This window comes from Physeter macrocephalus, chromosome 21 (assembly GCF_002837175.3).
Source record: "Physeter macrocephalus isolate SW-GA chromosome 21, ASM283717v5, whole genome shotgun sequence".
NCBI lineage: Eukaryota > Metazoa > Chordata > Mammalia > Artiodactyla > Physeteridae > Physeter > Physeter macrocephalus.
This window is the reverse complement of record NC_041234.1, coordinates 31,301,639-31,329,582: the sequence shown is the minus strand read 5'-3', so window position 1 is coordinate 31,329,582 and position 27,944 is coordinate 31,301,639. Positions and strand designations below refer to the sequence as shown.

Sequence of the window (27,944 nt, the reverse complement as noted above, 5' to 3'; positions counted from 1 at the left end):
CCACATCTACAAATGGCCAGTCGCTTCTGATTCTATTACGTTTATTAAATAGTGGGTTTCCACACATGGCTTTTTAAATAATCCAGGCAGGGGAGAAGGAAGAGGAAGATACAGTTGGAGCTCTCCTTCCCCAATACATAAGTATTTACATTTCAGCAACTGGACAACCCTGGCTCAGAAGGAGGCAGCAAGAATCCAAAAAAGGTGGAGGGTGGAGAACAAACAACAAGACTTACTTCCCCCACCCCATCCCCCCAAAACCATCCACCCCATCCTAGTGGACTCTAGTAGTGTCCATCTCCCATCCCCTCCCAAATCATGAAAGTGGGGTTTCTCCTCACCAGAATAAGAGCACTTGGGATAACAGAGTAGGGTCCCCTCACACACACACACAAAAGCCCTGGGACAACAATAGGGCTTACCTCCCCCAGAATAAACAACCCTGGGCTGAGGTAGGCAAGCAGCTTGACTGAATATGGGACCCTAGGCTAGGGGAAAGGGTCCCTTTGCTAAAATAAGAGCCGCTGGGGTATTGGAAGGAAAGCACCCTTGCCCAAGTCAGAGCATTTAAACTAAGTTTGTGTGGTGGTAGCAGGAGGTGCCAGTGTAGGGGTTACTGCTCATCAGAATAAGAGCCCTGCAGGCTCAGAATGTAAGTAATTTCAACCAAATAAACACCCTTAGCAAAACAAGAAGCAAAGAAGGACCCCCTCCAGAATAACAGAGCATACGTTCTGGGAGGAAGTCTCCTTAGCAGGATTGGGATGGGGACTAGGTAAACTTGGCTTATGTCTTCTGACCCCTGATCCCCAATCTCTGACCCTAGTAACACTGGATTTTTAATGACCTGTAAAACCAGGTCAACAGATGTCCATCTATCCCTGTGGCGTGGCCATGGGATGGCTATTCCAACTAATGGGGACCCTGGCCAGGACTAGGGCAGTAGGGACCAGGCCAAAGGGGTGGAACTCCCTTTGGGAGTGTTGAGGGATGCATCCTCGGCTGGTATCTGCATCCAAGGGTCCAGCAGGATCTCCTCCAGTGTGGGTCGGGCAGAGGGTTTGGGGTCCAGGCACCGGCGGATTAGAGCACAACAGTCTGCAGATCAGAAGCACACAGGAGATTAGCAGTGAGTTGGGGGCACCAATCCCTGGGAGGGATGAAGTTTGGTGGGCTAGGGCGGGTGGGGCCTCACCTGGGGAGACGTGGGCAGGGAAGTGGAGCTCAGCCTCCAGAATCTCCTGGTCTCGCTCAAAGGGAATGTCCCCACATACCATGTCATAGAGGAGGATACCCAGTGACCAGACAGTGGCTGGGAGTGCGTGGTACTGGTGACGAGAGATCCACTCCGGGGGGCTGTACACCCTTGTCCCTGCACACAAGCCACAGGTTAGACCATTCTCTGATAATGCCCTTCTCCCATCCCACCCTCCCCAGGAAGTATGGTTGCTTCACTAGAATTAAGAGAACTCACTGTATGAGCAGGGTCCCCTCACCAGAATAGAAGCTCGATGGAATAAAAGCACTTAAAAGGTACAGTAGGACCTCCTTACCAGAAAAAGACTCAGGATGATAGCAGGATCCCCTCATCAGAATAAGAGCCCAGAACAAGATCAGGGCACTGTCAGAAGATGGACTTATTAGAGGACAAGGCTTGAAAGCCCCTAATATTAAAATTCAAGAACCTTATAAAGGTGTACTATAGATCAAGAGTTACAGGATACCCCAGCACTAGAGGTCAAATGTCAAGAGGCCAAAAAGATAAAAGGTGAAAACTCCCCCCACAGAGATTTAGGGAAGCCTTACCATCAAAGTCAGTGTAGGGTTCATCATGAAGCAGGGCGCCAGAACCAAAATCAATGAGTTTGGCACAGCCCCGGCGGAGGTCCATCAGGATGTTCTCATCCTTGATGTCACGATGGACAACTCCACGGGCATGGCAGTGCCGAACAGCTGCCACTACCTGGGCAAAGAGACAGCGGCTTCGGCCTTCACCCAACGGGCCCTGCTCTGTGATGTAGTCAAAGAGATCCTGGGCAGGCAGAGGCCGCTCAAGGACCAGCATGAAGCCCTCTGGTGTCTCGAACCAGTCAAGCAGGCGGATCACACCAGGGTGTCCACCACCTGCACCCACCTTCCATAGCAGTGCCACTTCCAGTGGGCATGTGACTGAGTCTGACTGGTGGGGGGGGGGAAGCAGGGAGAGAAAAGAGAATACAGACGTCAGGCTAGCAGCTTTGAGGCTGACTTCTCGCCTGAACTTAAATCATAGCTCCTCAGCCTCCTGACTGTGTGGCCTTGAGCAACCCGCTTCCTTCCCTGGGCCTCAGTTCTCTCATCTTAAGGGCTTAAACTCACATAGCCATTGGGAAGGTGATTCAAGCTTAAGGCTATGGGGTGGGGAGGGATAAATTGGGAGATTGGGATTGACATGTTAACACTACTATATATAAAATAGATAACTAATAAGGACCTACTGTATAGCACAGGGAACTCTACTCAATACTCTGTAATGACCTATATTGGGAAAGAATCTAAAAAAAGTAAAATTGGATATATGTATATTTATAACTGATTCACTTTGCTGTACAGCAGAAACTAACACATTGTGAATCAAGTACATTCCAATAAAAATCAATTTAAAAAAAGCCAAAGCCTTTGCACATCTGGCATGTAATAGGAGCTCAGTTCATTTTTTTGGCTGTGCCGCTTGCAGGATCCTAGTTCCCCAACCAGGGACTGAACCTGGGCCACAGCAGTGAAAGTGCCGAATCTCAACCACTGGGCCACCAGGGAATTCCCTCAGGAAATGTTTGAGGAATAAATGAAGGTGGTTCTTAACAAAAGGCCTTCAGCAGAAGCAACTGATAAACACTATTATGTAGTAATTTATCTGTTTTGTCCACTGACATCTGTAAAGAGACTTGAATAGTACCTTACACACAGTGTTGCTTGATAAATGTTTGTTAAATAGATAAAAGCACTTTATAGCATAGAATCTGACACAGTTAGCACTCAATAAATACTATTATTGTGTGATGGTTTGTCTGCTTTGTTCATTGCCATAGCTCAAACACTAGAACAATGCTTGGTAACAGGGCAGAGCTCAATACATAGCTGTTAAATAGGTGAAAGCAATTAGTAGAAAAGGACTAGCACAAAAAGAGCTCTCAATAAATGTAATATTTTGCCAAGTGCCTAGAATTGTACCTGGCACGTTCTAGGTGCTAATATACAGTTGTTAAATAGCTAAAAGTGATTAACTGCAAAGGAACTGGCACAAAGTAAGAACTCAATAGTGTCATTATGTGATATCTTGTCACTGTCACCAAGCATCTAGAACCGTGTTGAATGAAAGTACTTAGTGGAACTTGGAACACAGTAAGCTTTTATGATGAAGCAAAGTCTGAGGCATACAGTCGGTGCTCAATAAAAGGCATACATGTTACTACTGGTCACAAAACCCGCCCCACTCTCGAAGCCCTCCGCGGGCACACGGACTGCCAGAAGCAGCCTTCCTGCCTGAGCTGGGGCCCTCTGCCGGCCAGTGCACTGACTTGCACAGTCGCAGACAGGTTTTCTCACGGTGATGAAAATTCCGCTACTGCGCAGGCGCACCTTCTCCCTCTGGGTCCCACAGCCTGCTCAGGCGCAGTTTCCCCAGAGCCCGCCAGGGGGCGCTCCCGCCCCTACAACTTGCCCAGACCCGCCCTGTTGTCCGTTAGCGCTCAAAAGGCTGAAGAGAAGCAGCCACCGTCACCATGGCAACTAATGACCTCTGCCCCTCTTTCCTCACCAGCATGCCCTGCGGGCAGCCCCTGAGGCAATGTTTGGAGGCTGAGAAAGGAGGGTGGGAGGGGAGAATCCAGGGCTCTAGGGGAACTGGGGTGAGTCAGAACTGTATGGAGGTGTGGATATCACCACAGGGGAGTAAACATGGGCTGGAAGGAGTGTTCTTCTCACCGTTATAGGGCCCAAGGAGTCATACAAACCATAGAAAGGCGAAATCCATCGTCAGAGATGGCGTCACCAGGTCAAAAAGGACTGCAAAGATACTCACCCAGGGGGACCAGCCCAGCACGCGATTCCGGGGGATCACTTTGATGGCCACCTGAAGAAGCAGGCTGAGGTGAGCGGGCCAGCAGATGACCCTCAGACCTCTCCCGGTTTGGACCCTCACCCTAGTCTTTCTGATCCCAACCAACCACTCCACACCACAACCCCAAATGAGCTGGAGCTTCTCCCCTACCCTCCAAGTCTCCAAAACCAAGTACACCTCTCCCACCATCTTTGGCCCTGGGCTCTTCCTTCTCAAGGCTTCAGGACCCCTCACTCCACGTGACGAGTTCCGAATTTCCTAACACCCCAAGCCCTCGATCTTCCCATCCAGCCCCAGGACACCCCAACCCTGTAGGGGGGGGTCCTGGTCCTCACGGCTCCACCCTGGACACCTGCCTCCAAAATCCCAAAAATCTCAACTCTAGGTCCCCACCTTCCCACATATATATACCTCTCCTGGATCGCAAGGTCTAGAGTCCTCACGACCCCCCACTCCCCAGTCTCACACACACACACACACACACACACACACACACACACACACACACAGTGCGCGCGCGCGCACTCAGACACCCTCAGCAACCCGGATCCCGGCCCTCATGACCCTACCACTCGCACACTGTAGGCTCATTCCCTGGTCAATTAGCATCCCAGCCCCGGGGCTCCCGCCGCCGCCACACACACACCTGGCCCTCCCAAGACCCTCGTGGTGGATACCTGGAGTCGGTCTGTGACGCGATGTCCTGCGAAGACGGTGCCAAAGCCCCCCTTACCCAGGAGGGGGCCGAGTCGGTACTCGGCCTCGAACGCTTCCCGATCCTTGCCTCCTACGCAGGCGGAGGCGAGGAAGTCAGGGTGGCGGCGTGCTGAGGCCGGCCGCGACCCTCTCCCCCTCCCCCCGCGCCGCCCTCAACCACTTCAGCCCGCCCGGCCTGGTCGCGCGGTAGGGGAGCCTCTCTCACCTGGCGGCGGCGTGGGGGTCATGGGGGCCACCGGGAGCCCCTGCAGAGGCTTAGTCAACATGGAGGAGGAGCTGCGCAGATTGAGCCCGCTGAGCCCGCAAGGCGTCGACGCCCGGGGCAGCGAGGCCGGGGGACCAGGACTTGGGGGCGCCAGGGTGGAAGGTAAGGAAACTGGTGGCCCAGAAGAGCCAGCAAACAGCGCTACGTTAAGATTCACCGCGCGCGCCAGCCCCGACGCTACTGAGACAGGGCACGAGCCTCCCGAGAGAGTCGCCCCGGGCGACGGCCCCGCCCACTTGGCTTTGATCAATCCGGACGCAGCACCTGCTGTACCCCAGCCAATCGGAGCCAGCCCTTATTTGCATGCCACCCTCAACGTTTCAAGTACCCCCTTATGCAAATACATGCCCGGATCTTCCGCGGGGGCGGGGTCTGCATGCAAATGAGGGGGCGCGTGCGAAGAAGAAACTGGTTTTGGGAATCCCTTTTGCAGCAAGCGCGTTTGTTTTGGTTGTTGCGCGGAGTTGTTTTTATATATGTGTCTGTATGTGTATATATAAACTTAAAAAAAAACTGCACCGCCTCCTTTCCTAGGAAGTTGGTTGGCCGCCGCTGCCTCGAGATTAGCGCGGAGATAACGCCAGGCCTTCTAAGGGTTCTAAGAATCCCGGCCTGTGGTTATCCAGGACCCTGTCTCCGGAAGGGTGCTCCTCAAACCAGGACCAGAGCCCTCTAGGCGCCCGGCGGCCTCCGCCCAGAAACTGAAGCCGGGGATCCTGGAAGAACCTATTCAGCCGTCAGGGAGGGCTAACCTCCCTGACAACCACCTCAGGGGAAGCGCTGGTCCCAGGCACCGTTCCCACGCCTGGAGGCCACGGCCTGTGGGGTGTTTGTGAAACCCTTAACGTGGACAGACCTGGCTAGACCCAGCCATGAACCCAGTCAGCAGGTCTTGAATCTGGAATGGCGAGGAGGGGTTCTTGGGGGTGGGAGCAAGCCAGAGTGGTGGTGGCTTGGGGTGTGCTTCTGGATGAGAGAGACAGGGGCTACGAGGGCTCGGGGAGGTGGTAAAATACCCTCAGTCACAAATTTGGGGAAAAATAGGCCTCATGCTGCAAGCGGACAGACATGCACTCCAAAGACACACACACAGAAGCACCATGTGAGAAATACACAAACACATACGGCCAGACACATTCACATGAACTTGTCCTAGACACACATGTACATAGGTACTGTCACACAGAGGCTGAAATCTACTGTCAGGCAGGCATGCTGCCAGAAAATTATGTCCCAGAATGACACCAGAGATGCACTGTTACAGAAAGGCACTCCAGATAGATTCACATAGACCTACACTGCCATGTGACAAGGACACAGAAATGTCCTGTCAGACATACCACCAGAACTTGTCACAGATACTGGCACCATCAGACATGCAGTGTCACAGAAAGACTTGTACTGTCCCAGAAATGAGACCCAGAGTCTGTCACAGGAAGACACACAGATGCTCAAGACACACATGCACTGCTCCAAAGGCAGACATATACTTATGTGATAGAACCACAAATAGGCAGTGTCACAAAAACAGACATGGATTGACCCAGTCACAGACACACACACACACACACACCAGCAGACATGCAGTGTTGTCACTGAAACTGTCCAGAAATAGCTACCCAGAATCTGTCACAGGAATACAAACGGACATCCACCCTATCAGAAAGAAACCACAGATGCACTGTCACAGACAGACCCACACAGACATGCACTTGTCTCAGAAACAGACACAAACCTGTCAGAGATAGAGTCCCACACTCAGTCACCATCTGACACACCTGGAAATAAGCCCTTGTCACACACACTAGAGAAAGACACTGTGAGATGCACATAGAGACTTGGACTCACCACAGTCTCACACACACACACAAACAACCAAAAAGCAAATACACACATGTACTCTCCCTTATTCATCCAACATTTATTAGGGGTCTACTGTAAGCCTGCAAGGCCCTAGAGGGGGTGCAGATATTAAGAGATACAGATAAGTCAGGCATCATAGCCCTTGCCCAGGAAGTAGATAGTACAGTTACTGGGAAAGGAGTAAAGACATATTTGTAGATAGAGGTGAGAATGTGGACGGGGTCACACAGGACTTCTCAGGAGACCCTCTACCCATCTTGAAAGACAAGGTTGGAGGCTTGGGACAGAGGAAAGGCAAATTCCAGGCAGAGGCCAAGGAAAACTGGACAGAGCGGCAAGATGAAGTAGGCAGGGGCCAAATGGTGCAGAAACTTCAACATTAGGATAATAAATAATACCTGCTAACATTTGAGCTCTCAGAATGTGGCAGGCACTGTGCCGTCGTACGTTATGTTGACCATATACACTCTCTCAATGCTCACAACCAGAGAGAGCATGAGGTAGTAGACATTAATCACCCCTGTCCTACACATGGGACACTTGAAACTCAGAGAGCCTGTGATTTGACCAAGGCCACATAGTTAGAAAAAGCCGAGGTTTCAAATCAACTCTCCAACACATGTGCTTAACCAGTGGATTCCACAGAGACACCCTGCAGACAGCCACACCCTCACCTGCAGAACTGGACACACATCCTTCCACAAGGGCCCCATTATTGAGGGACATCAAAGACAACTGACGAATCCTGAGGGCCAGCCATCCTTCTCTGCCTTGGCTTTACCTAGTCTAGGAAGGGCAAGGACAGAAGTGTCAAGAGAACTGGGGAACATGAACAAAAAAAGGTTTAGCTATTCCTCGGTTTCTAAAACCAAGTGTGTGGGGGGGGTCCCCCTCTGGTCACTTCCACTAAACTCATGTTGCTATGAAGCAACCGTTGTGGCTGACCAAAGCATTTCCTAATCAAACAATCACAAGGAAAGAGCAAACATATTGGGGCGAGAGGCAGGCAGAGAAGTTGGAAGTTCAGTCCCTGCCTTTAAGCTCACAGTTCTTTGCTCCCATCACACCCCAGGAAATAGAGTGGGCAGGCTACATCCTGTGTCAATACTGAGGCAAGGGCGATGGACAAAGACAGAGCTTTCTTGGTGGTAACAGGTCCAAAAGCTGGTTTAGTAACCAGTGAATCAAATATGAACAAACTCTGGGCCCCCAGAAAGACCCCAATGGAGAGCATACGGCCCTTAGAGGTCAAGTCAAGGTCTGTGCCATCACCGCCTCTGATCAGAGGCTCACCCACCCCCTGTCCCACACAGAACAGAGGCGCTCAGGGGAAACTGACATTTGGTTTTATTGTGCCAAGGACATTACAGATGGCGGATCTTGCTGACACCTGCAGGGCATGGGTGCCCCATCTGCCAAGGCTGCTCCCACCCCCCACACTCAAATCCTGGGCGGCGGCCATGATCCTCAAAGGTGCCCCCCACCCCGAGATTCCAAAAAGACTGGTGGTGGTGGTGAAGCATAAGGAATGCAGCAAGGTCAGAGTCTCATTGTCCAAAGCCCACTTGACACCTGCCCCCCCCTGCCCTCCCACCCCACCCTGGCTCACACTAGACCCTGCCCACCTCCACAGAGCTGGAGGCCAGGGACATCAATCACATCTTCGTGCCCCGTGGCCTGCCTAACCCCCAAACCAGAGAGATGCCACTTTCATAGAGCTAGTGCTGTTGTCTACATCACTTTTTGATTGGCTGATTTTATAAGATAAAAGTATATTTTAATAAAGTAAAAGATGAACATTGAAGGCTCAGACATTCTTGGGGTACTGGGAAGGGGATTTTCCCACTTCTTCCTCCCACCTCCCCAGCATCACTTGTGGTGGGGTGAAAAGTTTCTGATCTTGAAAGGAATCGGGGACAGGGAGACTTTCCTCTGTCTGAATGTCTCTCCTCAGGGGCTGCCTGGCTGCCAGCTGGTTTGTCTCTGTGTGCCTCTCGCCTACCTGCAGCACCCTTGCCCGAGTCCCCTGTGGAATGCAGGGATGGTGCTGTGCAGGGGGCAACAGGACACGTCAGCTGGCGAAGAGACAGGTGATGATGGTGGTAGCAGTGATGAGAGGGTGCGCAGGGGTGGGCTAGCCAGAGGGAAGTGGGGAGGAGTGAAAGGAGGGGAGAGAGGGAAGAAGGAAGAAGGCAAGAGGGAAGAAAGCCAAAGAAGGTGGGGTGGCACCAGAGGGCAGGAGTGTGGGGGATGGGAGATGGTCTCCAGTCTCTGGGTCTCCATCAACTCTTGTCTGGGGGTGGGTCTCTGTGCACTTTGTTTTTCTTCATACTGTCTAGGTATTCCTGTTGGGACACTGCCAGCACCGACGCTAGGATCTCATCATCATCCCAGTCGTTCAGGCCTGCTGGGCAAGAGGAAGGGAAAAAGGATGACAGAGCACTTTAAAGCCTGCCTTCTCCTTGCCCTTTGCTGATCCCTGGCTCTGGAGAGATCCCATTCAGGCCCCCATCACTCTTTTCTCTAAGGACAAGACTCCTCTGGGCCTACAAAACCCCACTCAGATCCACCTCTGGGACAGACTCTTGGACCTGAAAAATTCTCTTTTCCTGGGGAGATGGCCAGAGGCCCAAGAAGCCCCCTTTGCAGGACTAGCTGGTTCTTCCATCTCTCCCCAACTCCCAGCTGGCCCCTGGACCCTAGACAGAGGAGGCTTACCAAAGGCAGAGGGGGACATCTGCTGAATGAGGGCCCGGCACTCCAGAGCAGGGTAGAGGGACACGAGGGGAGAAGTAGCCCGGTCGGCCCCTGTTGAGAACTGGCTGCTCGTACCTGGGGCAGATGGACAGTCAGAGGCAGGGCTCAGGACCTAGGCAGGACCTCCTGACCCCTGCATGCTCCCTCTCAGCAAGTCACTGACCTGGTGCACAGGGTGAAGGAGGTTTGGCAAGAGCTAAGACAGTGCCTGGGGAAGGGGGCTTGATGCCCAGCTCGGCATGCAGCTCAGGGTGCTCGGGTGACGAGGCTGAACTCCGCTGCCTTGGGGACCGGCTGGTCCACTCCTCTAGACCACTGGAGGCTGCTGCTGTGGCAGAGCTGCACGTGGCGCTGGCTTTCCGGGGCTGCAGTGAGGAAGGAGGAGGAGGAGGTAAGAACCAATACCAGTCGCAACCCTCCTCTGCCCCATCCCCAAAGGGCTCGCTCCCTCCCAGGATCCTGGCTATGATATAGCTTCTACATAGGCCACCACCATTCCTGGTCACACAATGGACCACAGGATGAAGGTAAGCTCTTTTAAAGCCCCTCTCACACCCTTACAGCCAATCTGACAGGAAACCTCTTACCTCCACCTTCAAAACAGATCCAGAATCTATCCCCTTCTCACCCCCTCCCTTGCCAGCACTGTCGTCAGTCACCAGAACTGCTATAGTAGCCTTCTCCTGGTTGGTCCCCTGCTTTCACCCTTACCCCCTAGACTCCGTTCTACACTCAGCAGTCAGGAGGATCCTGTTAAATCCTAAGTCAGATCCCACTCTTTCTCTGCTCACAACCCTCTCATGGCTTCTGCCTCATTCAGAAAAAAAGCCAAAGTTCTCACCACAGCCCACAAGCCCCTTCCTATCTGGCCCCACTGCCTTCCGACTCCACCTACTACTACATTCTGTTCTGCCACAATGGCCTCCAGGCTGCTTCTGAATCACACCAGGTGTGTACTTACTTCAGGGCCTTTGCTCTAGCTGGCCCTCTGCCTTCCCTGGCATAGGCACTTAATCCCCTCACCTCTGCGAGCTTTTGCTCAAATCTCACCTGCTCTGAGGCCAACCCTGACCATGCTATGTAATACTGTGAACTCCCAGCCCCACTCAGTCCTACTCATCCCCTTTATCCTGCTCTACATCTTTCATCCATACCACCTCTCAATTAATGTATTCATTATGTTTATTTTGTTCCACTCTGCATAAATGTAAGTACCACAAGTACAAGGATCTGGGACTGCCCGGCTCACCAATGTACCCCTATACACTGAGAACAGTGCCTGGCATAGACCTGCAATAAATATTTGTTCAATGAATTACTCAGCTCTTGCCAATGTCTATTAATCACTCTAAACTCCTTGTGATTCCTCAAATGCCTGGCTGTCATGCCCCACTCCCTGCCCTAAAAATTCAACCTTTCTGTGTGGAGACTGACCAGAGCCTTCACCTTCACTGGTCTCCCAGCCAGGGTCAAGGGTCCCACTGATGCATGTGTTTCCCTTAACAGACAGAATCACTGAGGGTGGAGTGAGCCAAACCTGATTTTACATCCTCAGCACAGAGCCTGCCACACAAGAACATTCAGCAAGAGCCTGTCCCTCTGAAACTATCCATGAACCCTGCATGTCACCACCAGTGGATGCCCTCCCTCACTCCTTAAAAGAGCTAGTTCTGCACAGGCGTTGAGAGTTCTAAGGCACAATGCCAAGACTAAGGCCAAGATGAGGTACAGACGGGGCTGGGAGCTTCCTTCTCTCCCAGATGCCAAAATTGCTTAGTTATTTTTCTGCCTGTTTGTGGGCAGAACGTGGGAATTAACAGGTTCTTAGCCAGGCTAGTGACAGACCCCAGGACCCACCTGGCTGGGGCCACGGACTTGGCGAGCCTGTTTCTCCTGATCCCTCAGCCACTGCAGGTAGGACTCCCGAGCCACCTGCTCCTCAATGGCCTCATTTGTGGCCTCCCAGTCTGTGGCCCGCTTCTTGTCTTCCAGCATCTGCTGTTCAATCCACGACTCCTCCGATGTTTTTATGGCATTCTTCATCAGGGACTGCTCTGCAAACTGCAAGGAGTGGGGGAGGAACAGTGATGTGGGCTGACACTCTGAACTCTGGCCAAGAGCCAGAACTGGCTCAGGGAGGTGGGCCCACAGGCCCGGAAGAGAGGAGACACAAAGGCAGGTACTCTTACTAAGCAACCCCCTGGGCAGGCTGGCTATTCATCAGGGGCTGGGGGAAGGCAGGCTTGGGTTGTGGGACGTGTCACTCCAAACTGCTATACTCAGAAGCTCTGCTCCCAACCCCAAGACACCTCAACTGAAGTACTAAGTCTGGGGCAGTCAGGTGCTCTCCAGCCAGGGCTAGAATTTAAAGAAGCCTCACCCAGTGACGACTAAGTTGTTGAGGCAACTTCCTCACCTATGCCCAGATGGGACAAGGAGAAAGATCACCCGAGAAGTGAGCTCTGTGTGCACAGGGTAGAGGGAGTATTGGGGCATTTAACTGGACAAGAGAACAGTGTCAGCATGGTGTGAGGTGCTGTGAGTTGTGGAACACTGTGTGAGGGTGTTCTTTGTCAGGCTGTGAGACATAACAGATTTTTTTAAATGGAATAATGAAAAGTATCAGTGCATATCCCAGGGAATAAATGTGAAGTATTGCTCAGTGAAACTTATTTTAATGCACATATACACACCACACACCAATGTGTGCGTGCAGTAAGTAATGATGTAAAATGTAATTTTTTACCCATGGATAACAGTCCAAAAAGAATGTAAAACTCTGTTAGAATAAGCCAATTAAAAATGGGGAAAAAATCTAAACACACAAGTTCAAAGAAGATATACAGATGGCAAACAAGCACATGAAAAGATGCTGGGCTTCCCTGGTGGCGCAGTGGTTGAGAGTCCGCCTGCCGATGCAGGGGATACGGGTTCGTGCCCCGGTCCAGGAGGATCCCACATGCCGTGGAGCGGCTGGGCCTGTGAGCCATGGCCACTGAGCCTGCGCGTCCGGAGCCTGTGCTCCGCAACAGGAGAGGCCACAACAGTGAGAGGCCCGCGTACAGCAAAAAAAAAAAAAAAACAAAAACTCAACACCGTTTGTCGTTAGGAACTGCAAATTAAAAATAACAACAAGGTACCCATCAGTTAAAGATATTAGTAAGAACTATAGCTTCATGTAGATACAGATGGTTACATATAGAAATATTTCTAGATATGTGTATACACATAGGTTAGTATATACACATATACTTCCTTGCTTTGTCAGCTGAAAGGGCCTAGAAACAAGGATACCCCAATAGCAAGGAGCAAACTCAGCACCCAGATGCTGGTTTCTAATAACATTCTCCAATAAAAGGAACTAGGACTCCTTGGAGAAATGGCTGGTTCTAGGAATGGGGCAGGAAATATACAAGGTGAGCCTGGAGCACCTTGTAGTACCAGAAAGTAAGTATTCAAAACAAAATAAAACAGGGACTTCCCTGGTGGCGCAGTGGGTAAGAATCGCCTGCCAATGCAGGGAACACGGGTTCAAGCCCTGGTCTGGGAAGATCCCACATGCCGCAGGGCAACTAAGCCCGTGCGCCACAACTACTGAGCCTGCGAGCCACAACTACTGAGCTTGCGTGCCACAACTACTGAAGTCTGTGTGCCTAGAGCCTGTGCTCCGCAACAAGAGAAGCCACTGCAATGAGAAGCCCGCGCACCGCAACAAAGAGGAGCCCCCGCTCGCCACAACTAGAGAAAGCCCGCGTGCAGCAACGAAGACCCAACACAGCCAAAAATGAATAAATTTAAATAAATAAATAAATAAATAAATAAATAAATAAAACAAAAACGAACAAACCAAGAAACACCCCTCGCTCCCAAAACACACCACCACAATGATGGGGGTATGTCAGAGACGCAGGAACCAACAAAAAGAGCTCCCAATAGCCAAAACTGGAACAATTTGAGCATCAAAATAAAAATAGTATTGGATTATAACCCAAAGTGTAACAGTATTAAAGATATACCCATCAGTCCACAATGATATAAATGATTGAATAAATTAATAATGGAGGATAAGAGAGAAATCTCCCTTGCAGAAGAATTCCAAATAATTTATGTAGATACTCTGCTCTCAAGGAAATGGGGAGTATAACCCCCCCTTTTTTTTTTGGCTGTGTTGTGCGGCTTGTGGGATCTTAGTTCCCCAACCAGGGATTGAAGCCGGGCCCTCGGCAGTTAAAGCGCGGAGTCCTAACCACTGGACTGCCAGGGAATTCCCTAACCCCACTTCTTAAGTGTGGGCTGTAAATGACTTCCTTCCAAACAGTACAGCATGGAAAAGGGGGTGGTGTGGGGGAAGAGTAATTTTACAGTGGAGAAAACTTGATGAACACTACTTCTGCCAGATGATCAAGGTCGACATCAACAGTTATAAATCATGTTCACAGTACACACTCTTGATATGATGTGATGAGAACGGCACTTTACCACTGTGAGCCTCCTCCCTGAAACCCAGAGCCCCAGTCTAATCATGAGAAAAACATCAGACAAATTCCAAAAGAGAAACATCCCACAATATAGCTGACCAGTACTCCTCAAACTGTCAAGGTCACCAAAAACACGAAAGTGTGAGAAACCATCATAGACAAGGGAGCCTAAGGAGATATTATGACTTTAGTTAATAATGATGTGTGAATATTGGTTCATACATTGTAACAAATGTATCACAGTCATCTGATATGTGAATAATAGCAAAAATGTGTGCAAGGGGGAGGAGGGTATATGGGAACTCTGTACTATCTTCTCAATTTTTCTGTAAATCTAAAACTATTCTAAACAAGTCTACTAAAAAAAATTAGGGCACTCACATTTTTAACAAAAGGAAAAAGAAAAGACACACGTGATCAAACCACAGAAAGTCACAGATGAATCTTAAGTGTACATACAGTGTTACTTGAAAGAAGCCATTGAAAAAACTACATACTGTATGATTCCAATTATATGACATTCTAGAAAAGGCAAAACTACAGTCTGTAAACAGATCAAAAACAAGGAAATTCAGAAAAACTGGCACAGAAATATGGTCTTTAGTTAATATATCAATATTGGTTCATTAAGTGTGACAAATACACTATGCTAATACGTTAATCATAGGAGGGTATATGGTAATTCTATAATCACAATAATTACATAAATCTAAAACTGTTCTGAGATTAAAAATTTAAAAAACAAAACCAAAAAACCTTTATGTTAGAGGGTGTGTTGGTGTTAGGGTGTGTTTCCTAAAATGAAGCAGGAGCACTTTCTGTTTGTAGGAAGTGAAACCTGAATAGAAGATACCAAAATCCCCAGCAGACGACTGTTTATGAGACAGAGAATCAGAATCTGTCAGTGTGTGCTGAGAAAATGTACTGCCACCTTCTGAGCACCTACTAGGCACCAGGCCCAGTGTTAGGCACTTTCTGTATCGGCCAAGCTGCCAGTCAAATTACTTGTACAGTCTCCCTTAGGTCCCAAGCCAGTAAGTGATGGGGCCAGGCCTACACTCCAAGTCTCTGTGACCACAGCTGTCTGTACCTGCTGAGGTTTGGAGGAGGATCCATGTGGGTGCCAAGACACCCAGACCAAGCCCTGGCTCACAGTTCCCAAGTGTGACTCCATATCCCAAAATGCCAACCCTTAACAGGCACAAAAGATGGGTGAGCCAGCTCAGACAGGCAAACCAAGACCACAGAATGAGCCCTGAGAGATCACCTTGGGTAACTTCCTAACTTCACAGAGGTGAGACCTTACGGGCGACTCAGAGAGGGGACAGGATATTTTTGTGGGCTAGGGGCAAAGCTGAAACTCCAACAGAGATTTCTGGTCTCTATATCCAGCATCCATTCTGGGCACGGGGACCTGCTTACCCCCGGTTTGAATGATGGCAGGCCCAGCCCCACGCCAATGGTGGCCTTGTTAGGATTCACCACTGAATTGTAGTGGATATTCCGATGGTAGCTGACACGGATGGGTTCATCCTCATTTTGATGGATCCCATGGAATGTGTTGATGGGTTCTGCAGAGAAAGAGAAGGAGGGAGCATCCACAATGGGCTGGGTGGGGCAGGCTCGGACCAGGCGTGATCAGTCGCTCACCAACACCACACAAGTACCTGTGCTGTACTGGTACACCTCCACGGGCCGGTTGTACATCTCTGCCATGGCCTGCATCTCAATGTGGTTGCCATGGCAGTTGTTTTTCCGCTTCCGGTTGATGTAGGTGGTAAAGTCCTCTGTGACATAGTTAGAGAAGTAGTCGGCATTCTTCATCTGCAGAATAGATCAGAGGAGCAAGCTCTATGTGGAGAAGAGATCCTCCCACTCTGCCCCCACCCTAAGGTCTCTGCAAGGTCTCACCAGATAGTCCATGCAGTGCTTTCGCACAACCTCATGCATGTCCTGGTCTCCATACACCTGGTCAGCTGTGGGGACAGAAGGAGAGGCTGGGGTCAGAGCTGCCACCAAAGAAGAGTTCTGAGTCACAGAACATCCTTGGGGGTGGAGGGCTGGGGGCCAGGGAAATGCCCTTTCCTACCCTAAGGCATGGAGAGTTCTTGGCCTTGTGGGCTGGAATAGGGTCATGAAAAAAGAGGCAGGCAGGGACAGTCTTTAAGAACAAGAGTACAGGTAAGAGGGACACAACCACAGGCCTCTTGGGCAGATGACTTTGTCAACAAACATTTTAAACCCCTAAGTGGCCTTAAGCACCTTCAATTCCACATACACCCCCCCCTTCACTTTTCACATGAGGAAACTGAGGCTCGGGGAGTTTGTGGCTTGACCAAGGTCACACAGAAGTCAAGTCTGTGACAGATTCAATTCTAGAATTCAGTTTCCTGACTCTCAGGAGTCAGTATGGTCCTTATAAGGTTAAAAAAAAAAGGAAAGGAAAGGAAAAGAAAAACAACTGGGCTCTAAGCCCAATTCTGCTAGGTACTAGTGAGCAAAATGACCAGAGGCAAATGACCCAAGTATTCTGACCTTCATATGCCTCACGTGTAAAATGGGATGGAGCTGGATGACTTCCCGGCAGGCCTCTCGTGGGATTAATGAGATAATAGGTGTGAAGTGACTAGCACTGGGTTTGGGACAGAGCAGTCACTCAGAGGCCCCTTTCCTGTAGTGGGGCCTGAACGTGCAGTACTGTGAAGGTGATAGAGGTGAGTAAAATCCTGCCCCTATCCGCAAGAAGCATGTAGTCTATAAGAGAGATAAGACACATATGCACCTAACTTAAGCTTAATTCAGGAAAGGCAGCCTGTGGCCCAAATGGTCCAGGCATTATAGGGTTTTGGTCACAATAAGAACTAGGCTCCCTCAGCCTCACTTAAGGATGTTCAAACATGCCGTTCCCTTTTCAAGACATTATTTCCATCCTCCTTGTCTGCCTACTTGTCAAATAGCAATGTATTCTTAAAACAGTTCCCCACCCTCCAGAGCACCTCTATCACCAGATTTATCAAAGGTGCATACAGACTTCATCTGCCTGATCACACTGGGTTCCCACTGAGGGCAGAGGGCAGTTCACATCCAAGTCCACCCCCAGCTCAGAGCCTGATGCAGTGCAAGGAATTGGGAACAGTTTGCTGAGTGGATGGGAAGGCTGGGGGAGCCAGGGAGCCTTCTCCCTGAGAAATTAAAGTGGGCTTGAAGATGAGGCACGCCTTATGTCCACTGGCTAAGACGAAGAGGGACTTTCCCTTTGTCTTCCCGGAGGACCGTTGCTCTGACGGGATCTCCCTGGGGCACTGGGGCAGGGGCAGGTCCCGCAGGGAACACTGCAGAGTTCTTCCATGACAGCCAGTCTACCTCTGTGAAGAATCGCCAGAAGAATGCCTTCGCTGCCCTCCCCTTCCTTCCCTGGAGGGTTATGTGAGATAAGGAGAAACAGGCCACTCTGAGATAGAAAACGGGGGCCCATGCCTGTCTCACGTCCTCCTGGAGGTGCAGAGACCTGAGAGGGATGGGGAGTGGGGCCTGTGAAGGCGGGAAGGGGTAGTCCCTTCACCGATGTAAACAAGGATGTGGGTTCTGCGGCCACACTCTCCCCTGCCCCACCCCCCAGCGGCACTTCCAGCAAGTCACATGCCCTGTGCACAGGCTGGGGGCCCCCTGCCACTGCCTTTCTTAGAAGCCAGGACCACAGAACCCGCTGTGGCTGCCGGAGCTGCCCGAGGAGCTATTTCTGTAGAATAAACTCGGGGTGCCAAAGAGGCAGTGCTGTCAGCAGCTGCAGTAAACAGGAACTGAGATAGGAGTGAAGGGGTTAAAAAATAGGGGTTAGTCTGTCAGGCTCAGGGAGGTGGCTGAGATGTTCCTAGGGAAGGGTCAACAGGTACTCCCAGGCCTGGGAGGTAGATCTACCCGACCTAGATGCCAGATGCAAGAAGTTGGGGGAAAGAGGGGAGACTGTGGACAGGGAAGGGAGTTGGGGGAGAATCTTCCCATGAGGGTCCCCCCACTGCCCTGTCACTGACTCCTTTGCCTGACAGAAAGGCTCTTCTGCCTCCTAGCTATGTGGCACTGGAAAAGGCCTTTAACCACTCTGGGCTGCAATGTCCTTATCCATAAAGTGGGGGAGAGTAACTCCTCTTCCTCTCATGGGGCTTTGTTAAGACTACAGGGGATGGTCTGCCGAACACCTAAAGCATACTAGGTGTTCAAGAGACAGGGCTCCGTTTGTCATAAGGAGGACGATGACTCCTTCAGATAGCTAGCCACCCACAAGTCAGCTAGAATGTCACCGGAACCACTCATTAAGCCCTTCCTCATTTCTGTTGCACTTAATCAGCCAGAGGAAAGCCCCAAACTCGAAGTCTAGGTTGTCCCTCCTCATGAAGGCAGAACTGGTTCTCTACCTTTGCTGAATCCAAAAGTCCACAAGCTTACATTCTGTGCCTGTAGTTCAAATCTTTAGCAACCAAATAGGCCTCACAAAATGGGTTCCTTACGTGTGGGCAAAGTATGACCTTTTCTACTTATCTATAAAATGTAAAATACCACCTTCTCTATGGTACATGTATTTAATCACAGCTTTTGGGAGGGGGGAAACCCACCTCACTGGTTATAAGATGTACCCTAGTTTGGGGATCATCAACATGGAAGAAAATGTGCATCTCTGAACCAAGGAAGCAGAGCAACAGTACCTTGCCAAAGAGGGAGAGTAGAAGGATCTTTTGAATGACATAAGGCCGGAAAAACACCCAGCGCAGGGCTAAGAACACAGACATCCTCACTCAGGAGATGCTTGTCTGATTTTGCCAGCCCTACCTCTGCCCTCCAGAAAGCCCTTATCCTCCCGAGAAGGTGGCACATGGAACCACGGGCTGAGTTGGATTTCCCTGTGGGGTCCAAGGTGGAGGGAAAGGGCCCAATGGTCCTGCAGAGGTAGGGGAATTCACAGCACTTGTTTTGATAGAAACCGAAACTCCTCCTCTTGCTGACACTGCACTTGTGGGCAATCTGCACCTGCTCTCCCCTCCCAGAGTCCAGCTGGAAGGGGGTCCCCACTACCTCACCTCTGTCCCCAACCCAAATAGGGCTCAGAAATCCTCAGTACAATACTACAATTGGTTCCACCAAGGCCTTTTCACATTCTAACTCATTCCATTCTTACCCCCAAAAAACCCTACTTTACACAGGACAGATACTGAGGTACAGAAATGTGGCATAGTTGGCCCAAGATCACACATTTGGGAGGTTGAAGGAGAGGCCAGGCTTTCAAGGAGTAACTGGTAACTTCAAGCACTGATGCCCCAGGTGACATTACCACCACTCCCAATCCAGCTATCACCTTAGCCACCTGACTCCCTAGGCCAGGCCTGATCTTGACTGCCTCAGTTTCCCCACCAGCACAAGCAGGAATCAGCTGGAATGCAGGAAAGGCCTGAAAGTGGGCAGAGATTACAGATATCAGGCGCTGTACCCCTCACTAGGGCCACAGAGGTCAGCATGAACTTTCCCTCCCCACACCCTACTTCTGTCCTTTCTCTGAGCATACAGAGACACCAGCATAGAAATGCATTATGTGCATGCACACAGCCAGCAGATCCTGCCAAAGATGTTCCCTGAGGCCAAATACCCACACAACAACCCTCACAACTGCAGAGAACTATCGCATCCAACAAGTAGATGCCCTTGCCACCAACCAGGAAAGACTGAAGGCTGGACAAGATACGAGGCTGTACAAACTGAGGACCCCTCCACACCTCCTTCCTAGCCTTTGCCAGGGGGCCTGATGGGAGGGGGGAATAGCCAATGGCTCTAACAGACTTGTCTCGACTTCCCTCCCCTGCTGCCTGGGGGAAGGTCCCCGAAAATGTAGTCACTATTTGTTGAGGAATTATGTGGAAGAGCAAGACATGAGAGCCTGGACTCTCTAAAGAGTTTAAGGGGAACTTCATTGGAGGCCCAGTGATTAAGACTCCATGCTGCCACTGCAGGGGGGCATGGGTTCAATCCCTGGTCGGGGAACTAAGATCCCACATACTGCATGGTGCAGCCAAAAAAAATAGTAATAAAAATTTTTTTAAATAAATAAAGAGTTTAAGTACAAGGCCCTACAATTTGTTTTAGAGGCACCTGGGGATTACCTCCCTACCAGGCTGCTGCCTGCCTGCCTGCCTGCCTGCCTGCCTGCCTGCCTGCCTGCCTGCCTGCCTGCCTGCCTGCCTGCCTGCCTGCCTGCCTGCCTGCCTGCCTGCCTGCCTGCCTGCCTGCCTGCCTGCCTGCCTGCCTGCCTGCCTGCCTACCTGCCTGCTGGAAGAGCCACAGCGAGTTCCACTGAGGACAGAAAAGGAAGCCTGGTGTGTGCAGGGAAATCTAAAAACAAACCACACAAATGTGTGTACAAAGCAGTAGGGGGAGACAGGACCTGCTCTATTCCCTGCTTCTCTCCTGGCCCAGTGGGAACCCTGGCCCCACTGAGGAGATGAACCAAAAAAAAGGCCTCACCTGCCTGTCAAGCAGCTGTGGTGCATACCTGGCCTGTGGCCCCAGCTACCCCAACTGGCACACCCTCAGCGGGAGAGACAGCAGAACTCAGCCCTCTCAATAGCCTGGTCTCTGAGATGCCTGCTCCTCTACTCAAGAATGCCCATTGCAGGACTTCCCTGGTGGTCCAGTGGTTAAGAATCCGCCTTCCAATGCAAGGGACGTGGGTTCGATCCCTGGTAAGGGAACTAAGATCCCACATGCCGCAGGGCAGCCCGCATACCACAACTAGAGAGCTCGTGCACCACAACGAAAGATCCCATGTGCTGCAACTAAGACCCGACGCAGCCATAAATCTATAGATAGATAGATAGATAGATAGATAGATAGATAGATAGATAGATAAAATGCCCATTGCAAAGATGGGAACACTGAAGGAGGCAGGGCAGAGAGAGGTCAACAGAAGCTGGTGTACATGGTGGCCCAGGGGATGCTTCTCCTTCTGGCCTGGTTCAACCTCAAACACCAATGTTCTGATACTGGCTGGGTGACCTAGATAATAAGGCCCTGACTTTCTCTTAAGGCCTATTTCCCTTTTATAGAAGAGTCAAAAGTGATCTAAGATCCATTCCTCCAATGCTGATAGTCCATGTTCCAAGACTAAAAGGTCCAGAGCAGTGGGCCTCACTAATGTTTCTGGGCCCCATCACTGTAACATGCACAGTCCCAGCTGTATCCCCAAGGCCCACGCAGACACACGCACATGTGGCTGCCACTCTGCCCACAGAGGCCGAGGCCAAGGCCAAGACCAGGGCCAGGGCCAGAGGTTTTTGCTGAGTCAAAGCCATAGAGAGAGAGGGAGGGAAGAGAGATGCAGACTCACGTTTCCAGGAGGAGGCTATCTGAGCACAGCAGGGGCAGGGCGGACCACAGGATACCTCTGGGACCCAGGCTCCCAATGCCACTCCACCCAAGCCTGTGCCAATGCTCACGAGTTCCCAACAGGTGGTGGTGGAAAAGAGAACTGGGCACAAGCAGTGGATATTGGTTCACACTGGGGACACCCAGACCTCAGAGGTAAAACAGAGGGTAGAAACCCACCTGCCTCAGAATTCCTAAGAGTAGAGGACCACAGGCTCCTAGTTGGAAGTAGTAAGACCCAGAGAGGTCAAGGAATAAAGCCAAGGTCACCCAGCCAGTTGACAGCTAAGCTAAGAGGCTAGGGCTTCCCTAGGATCATAGAAACAATGTGTCCTTTGGACACCTCTCGGTTCCCATGCAGTTCTGCCACTAATGACCCTGAGCATGTCACTTCCCTTTCCTGAGCCTCAATCTTCTCACCTGTCTCATGGGATAATGATCGCAATTTTGCAGGTGAACCTGAAGCACCCTGAGGAATGCCTAGCAAATCAGTCGGGGTCAAGGAACGACAGAGTGGTCTCTATGTTGGTCCCCCCTCCAACTCCAGCCCTCAGTTACGTAGTCCTTCTACTATTCAATATGTGGCAGCCTGTAGCCCTTCTCACCAGAGCCTAGGGTAACTACCACCTGTCCCTGTCCCAAGCTAGGCTGGAAGCAGAGGGGCAGCAGAAAGCTTGAGGATAAAGTCCCCTTCCCAGGCACATGTCCTGTGCACTCTGCCCCAGGGAAACCTCCAGGTGACGCCTAGAGACCCGGGGGTCATGTACTTCTCAGGGAGAGGCCGTGGGGCTTCTGAGGTTTTACGAAGAAAACCCAAGGGCATCCCAGTCAGAGGAAATGTGTAGCCATAGTGCTGATAGGGAAAGGCCTTCAACCTGTCATGGTCAGCTCTTCCTGTAAGCTTAGGCCCCTTACTGGAAGGCCCCAATGAGGGGGAAGGGTCAGAAAGTGTTTGGGGAAAACAGCTAGATGGACACACACTTACATTTTGTTCTTGACATGGGTTACTGCCAAGCCAGGTCCTCACCAGGCCCAAGGTCTGCCTCAAAGACCACCCAAGTCCCAGATGCCCAGCTGCATTCTCTGACCCTCACTCCACCAGCAGCCTTGTTTACCCCACATTCAACCTAAGGTCTCGGCACAGGCCTAACACCTAATGGGCCCCCACCTCTTCTTTCTTTGCCTTCCTTTGGTCCAAGATGCCCCCAAACCTAGCTCTTTCTCTAGGAAACATCCCAGGGAGAACATGGACTTGAGCCACAGGGATAGGAAGGTTGGAGCTTTCCCAGCCCAGCAGATTGCACTGCCTGAACCTCTTCTGCTTGGTAGAATAGGGAGGTAACCACTCACCCCACCTAACTTTCTTTCACCCACTCAAACATTTGTGGCTCTGAGGCACCACTAATAATAGCATTCAAGCTTTATCAATGCTATTGTTCCATGAGAGTCTACCAAGTCAGGCACTAAAGGGGTTTACTAAAGTAATCTCATTTAACCATTATAACACTACATCTTTTAGCCTCATGGTACACAGGTACCTGAGATACAGAAAACAGGCTCAGGGGAAAAAGAGGTGCTTGCCCAGGGGCACACCAAGAATCAGTGGTAGAGCCCGAAGTGGAGCCTGAGTCAGTCCAGCCCACCAACAGACATGAAGGGTCAGCACAGACTAAGAGAAGAGCAGGCCCAGAAGGGATTCAACGAGCCCTTCAGAATCAACACCATTCACAGATGGGAAAATGGAAGTTATGAGTCAGGGGGAAAACTAGAAGAAAGGGCTTCTGACTCCCAGCTCAAAGCTCCTATTGGAGGGCACTTTTCCTTGGGAGATATCAGAGCTCCAAAGGGAGGCTCAGATCACACTCCCAGCTTCCCTTGGACACCAGAACAGGACCTCACAATTGCTTGTTGAGTCAGAGATTCAGAGCCAGAGAAGCTTCAAAGATCTAGCTCAGATTGGACAGTAGATGGTATTAAGGAATTATTAATTTTGTTAGGTATGATAATGGCATTTTTGTTATGTTAAAAGAGAAAGAGAGGGCCCTTATCTGTCAGAGAAACATACAGAAATATTTACGAATGAGATGATAGGGTTTTGCTTTAAAAATACTCATTTCAGAAGAGTAAAAAAGAGTGGGTGGGGTAGTGATGAAACAAGGCTGGCAATATGTTAACGATTATTTTGAACATGAATGATGGGTACGTGAGGGTTCACTATTCTTCTTTCGTGTAAGTTTAAAAAAAGTTCTACGATTCCAGGGTGACAGCTGTGTGCTGCAGTTAAGAGGCCTCAGACTAACCTAACCCAGACTCCGACTCCCGACTGTTCTATGTACTCTCTGACCCTAGGTAAGTCATTCCCTATTTCTGAGATGCTTTTCTCATCTAACAACTGGAAGCAATAGTCCTACACTTACCTAGCTTGGAGGAGAATTAAAAGGGTTTCCTGTAGTGTCTGACAGAGCAATCCGTCCCTAAGTAATGTTACTTTCTTTATCACTATTATTGCTGTTATTACTCTCATACCACCATACTGCCTCATGACTGAGGGCTAGAGGCCAGATACTAACTTGAGGCTGGGGCCTGGAGGCCCTAAAAGACCAGCTAACTCTGCCCCCAACCCTGTCACACGGGTTACTCCTGACAACTGGGACACAGCTCAGGGGCAGCCCTAGGCCCTTGAAGGCTGAGGCAGAGACTCACCTACAGCCCGGAAGAGACAGGCGCCGTCCTCCTTCATCTGCTTGATGATGAAGCCCTTCTTGTCTCGCAGGGCCTTTTCAAACCAGTGCTCCTGCTGGAGGGAAGAGGTGGGGGTCAGCAACAGGAAAGGCCTGTACCCTCGCCCCAGGGTCCTGCCCCTGAGCTCTCAAGGGGCCCAGATGATTGGCTGAGAGGACAATGGGCAGGGTCCAGTTCTCTGCTCTGCTTGACAACTCTGTGCATGTGCATGTGAAGCAGGAGGACACCCTTTCTTTTAGGGAATCAGTCACTGTGTGAGCAGACTTGCTCCCAGAGGGGTCTCAGCTGCCCTGAGAGCAGAAGCCCCATCTGTATTCTGACCACTGCTGACCATGCTGGGAAACCAGTGTTGGGCCTTCCCCTAGGCAGCTAGAGGCCCAGACCCAGCAAGTGCCTGGGGGGAAAACCTGGCTCTACCTCGAGGAGTTTCACCTGGGGAACCTCTAGTCACTTAGGGTAGGGGAGATGTTTAGGAGGGAGTGACTGGCAAGAGTCTAGTTCCTGAGCTCCACATACAGCTAGGGAATCCCAAGATATACTGTATAAGGCAAAACATATGCAAAGTATGATCTCACTTGTGATAAAACACATTTAACATATATATATGCATATGTATACAAACACCCATGCACACAAAGTTGGGAAGACTTTACACAACAAAATATTATCCCTAAATGTTGGTATTACAAGTGATTTTACTTCACCACCTCCTTTATAAGAGGTATACAATACCTTACCAAAAATTCCAAACTTCTAAAAGCTTTTAAAACCAAGTCTTTATCTAACTCACTTAGCATCACAATCCGACCTGAGTTGACAAGAACCCATTTATTCCACTTAGAGGCGAATATTCAAACATTTCTATGCAGAAACATTCCGGTGTTTGACTATGAGGTGTGGCTATAGACCCCACGGGAGGTGTTACATAATACACAGTACACATACCAGGTGACTTTCCTAAATTCTGAAATTTTTCTGAATTCCAAAGTACAGCTGGCCCTAAAGGTGTGGGATTAAGTGAATCTGTACAAGTGTGTATTTTCAGATGTTTTTAAAAAAAAATAATGGAGAGGGACTTCCCTGGTGATCCAGTGGTTGAGATTCCACGCTTCCACTGCAGGGGGCATGGGTTCAATCCCTGGTCAGGGAACTAAGATCCCGCATGCCGCCTGGCGTGGCCAAAAATGAATGAATGAATGAATGAATGAATGAATGAATTAAATAAAGGAGAGATGAATAGGCGGAACATATAGGATGTTTAGGGCAGTGAAACTGGCTAAAACTGCTGCAGTTAAGAGGACAGGTTACATCATTATACATTTATCCAAACCCATAGAATGTACAACACTAAGAGCAAATCCTAATGTAAACTATGGGCTTTGGGTGATTATGATGTGTCCATGTAGGTCCAATGATTGTAACAAATGTACCACTTTGGTGGGGGACACTGATTATGGGGGAGGCTCTGAATGTGTGGGGGGTCAGGGGGTATATGGGAACTCCCTGTACCTCCTGCTCAATTTTGCTGTGAACCTAAAACTGCTCTAAAAAATAAATCTATTAAAAAATAATGTCCAAGTGTCACTTAAAACATGTTTTCCATCTCAAAACAAAACAAACCAGAAGCAGCAGATCTTTCCCAGCCTCCTCGCGCCATCTGCTGGCCACCAGAAGCAGCCAGCCTGAGCCCGCATCAGGTCTAGGGACCAGAAATCCCAAGGCTGCTCCTTGGGGACACGACCCAGCCTAGGGATTTACAGGATCTGGGCTAATGCCAATCAGACAGAGGAGGTCACCTCTCTGCAGGCCATTTTTAGCCATCTCAGGTGAGAGAAATTCCTGGCAAAGTAGGAAGCACAAGGTTTAGAGGCTAAAAAGCTCTGGGTTCCAACCCCAGCTCTGTCACTCACTTGTTGCATGAGTTCAGGTAAGCTACCTGAACTCTCCAAGCCTCAGCCTATCAAACGGGGGATATGTGATCTGCCCGACAGCTGTCAAGAGGTTCAGAGGAGCTTCAGGACCTGAAAAGGCTTTCTAAACAACATACCATGCACTGGTGAGGTGGTCATCAGTAACAGAAGAAGGGGCAAGACCAGCACAGACAGAGATGACATACAACTGAGAGGCCCTCAGAAAGTCCCAGGTGAGTGGCTAGACAGGAGGGGATGAAGAGAGGGTGACAAGGGAATAGCCAGTAGCCCTACCATCAGGGCCCACACACCAGGAAGGTGTGGCTGGCTTTCCAGAGATAACAAAGGCACCTGGAAGCTCTTAATGGGCTTCCACAGCACAAACTCTTGTTTGTGTACAACATTCCAGCAGTCCAGGAGTCCCTCCTGCCCTGAGGCTGTCACACTGGACTGGCCTACTCCAGCCAGTTCCCCTATCCCTGACCTGCAGGGTCAGCCATCTCCCAGCACCATGGCGCCTGCCCTAGCAAGGGGTCTTCAGCAGGGAAGCTGCAACTATGACTACAACCCCAGACTGGACAGAAGAAGTAGTTCTAAAAAAGCAGGACACACAGCAACCTCCTGCCCTCAAGTATGGGGGGAAAAGAGATCGAGAGGGGACAGGGGATCAAAGAGGACGAGAGTGGCTCCTACTTACTCATCCAACAAAGGTTCACCAGGCAGCTACTAAGTCAGACCCTGGGCTGGCAATGAGGACAGAAAAATGAATCAAATTTGGTCTCAACCTCGATAAATTCATAAACTGCTAGAGGGGTGGGGAAACAGGCAATGTCCACACTGAAGTGTGAGCAAGGGCTTTGACAGAGGTGAACACAGGGGTGCTGTGAAACAGAGGAAGGGACCTGGCCAGTCATTAAGCCTGGCACTTGAGAGGAGGTGCCACCTGGGTAAAGGAGTAAAACACCAAGACCTCCAGAAATGCTTGTTAATTGGATAAGAGATCACTTCTGTTACTCCAGGGATGCCAGAGGCCCAGCAATGAGTTCAGCAGAGCTAAAGTCCTGGATAGGACTAGGCAAGTAAGCAAGGCAGGGCCAAGAAAAAAGATGAATTCATATTAGCCAAATGCCTGCCCATGCCAGGTGCCAGATGCAAAAGGTGACCCATTTAACTGTCCTTACCACAGCTCAGGTGGCAGGAAGCATTATCTTCATTTTACAAAGGCAGAAAGGAACTGGGGTTTGGGCACCAGCAAAGCCTAGTGTAAAGGCAACAAGAGAAGCCTCATGAGTCACAGCATGGAGATGTACCTGGCAGCCCATTTGGGAAAATCCTGATTTGTCCTTAAAAATGAAGAAGGCCTGAGCATTCCCCTTGCACAAGCAAGGCTTTGGTACTGGGTCAGCCAGACTGGCATCTGGGCCAGGATCTGGAGGCCAGACCACTAGCCACCCACTGCCTTTGGCACCAGCAGCCTTTAAAGCAGGCTCTGGCTGAAACCCCTTCTCTCTCTCCCTCTGTGGGGAGAAAACAGGGAGGTCATGGTCCTGGGCTCCAAAAAGAGCTTAGAGTCCCAAGAGCTCAGAGCACAGTCTTTTCCTTTCCCCAGCTGGACAGGAGCCTCCAAGGAAGGTGCCAACTTAAGAGTCGTTTAGGAAAATGGCCCAGGAAGGAAGGGCTGGCGGGAGTGAAAGGTGGGAGCTGGC

General features: G+C 50.4%; 2 protein-coding genes across 5 annotated transcripts in view; both read right to left on the bottom strand.

The window, feature by feature from the left end:
* Window positions 1–27: 27 nt before the first annotated feature.
* Window positions 28–5,257, bottom strand: PIM2 (Pim-2 proto-oncogene, serine/threonine kinase). 2 transcript variants are annotated; one of them, XM_007120917.2, is made up of 6 exons: window positions 5,022–5,257; window positions 4,777–4,886; window positions 4,061–4,111; window positions 1,807–2,179; window positions 1,196–1,372; window positions 28–1,098 (listed from the first exon to the last, which is right to left on the bottom strand). In XM_007120917.2, the coding sequence occupies exons 1-6, from the start codon at window positions 5,080–5,082 to the stop codon at window positions 935–937; spliced, it is 936 nt and encodes a 311-aa protein (XP_007120979.1). In that variant the 5' UTR covers window positions 5,083–5,257; the 3' UTR covers window positions 28–934. The 2 variants fall into 2 exon arrangements, with proteins under 2 accessions (XP_007120979.1, XP_023972649.1); XM_024116881.3 differs by lacking the exons at window positions 4,777–4,886; window positions 5,022–5,257 and having other exon boundaries at window positions 853–1,098; window positions 4,061–4,288.
* Window positions 5,258–6,983: 1,726 nt separating this feature from the next.
* The window catches only part of OTUD5 (OTU deubiquitinase 5), a 28,691-nt gene continuing 7,730 nt past the window's right edge, over window positions 6,984–27,944 (bottom strand). Inside the window, exons 2-9 of one of the 3 annotated variants that reach the window (XM_024116897.3) lie at window positions 24,290–24,380; window positions 16,091–16,155; window positions 15,847–16,003; window positions 15,602–15,750; window positions 11,559–11,762; window positions 9,865–10,066; window positions 9,663–9,776; window positions 6,984–9,351 (exon numbers count right to left, since the gene is read on the bottom strand). In XM_024116897.3, coding sequence (XP_023972665.1) covers window positions 9,227–9,351; window positions 9,663–9,776; window positions 9,865–10,066; window positions 11,559–11,762; window positions 15,602–15,750; window positions 15,847–16,003; window positions 16,091–16,155; window positions 24,290–24,380 — 1,107 coding nt within the window. In that variant the 3' untranslated portion in view covers window positions 6,984–9,226. Of the gene's footprint in view, window positions 9,352–9,662; window positions 9,777–9,864; window positions 10,067–11,558; window positions 11,763–15,601; window positions 15,751–15,846; window positions 16,004–16,090; window positions 16,156–24,289; window positions 24,384–27,944 lie in introns of all 3 variants that reach the window. The other 2 variants (XM_024116896.3, XM_007120918.4) reach the window with 2 other exon arrangements.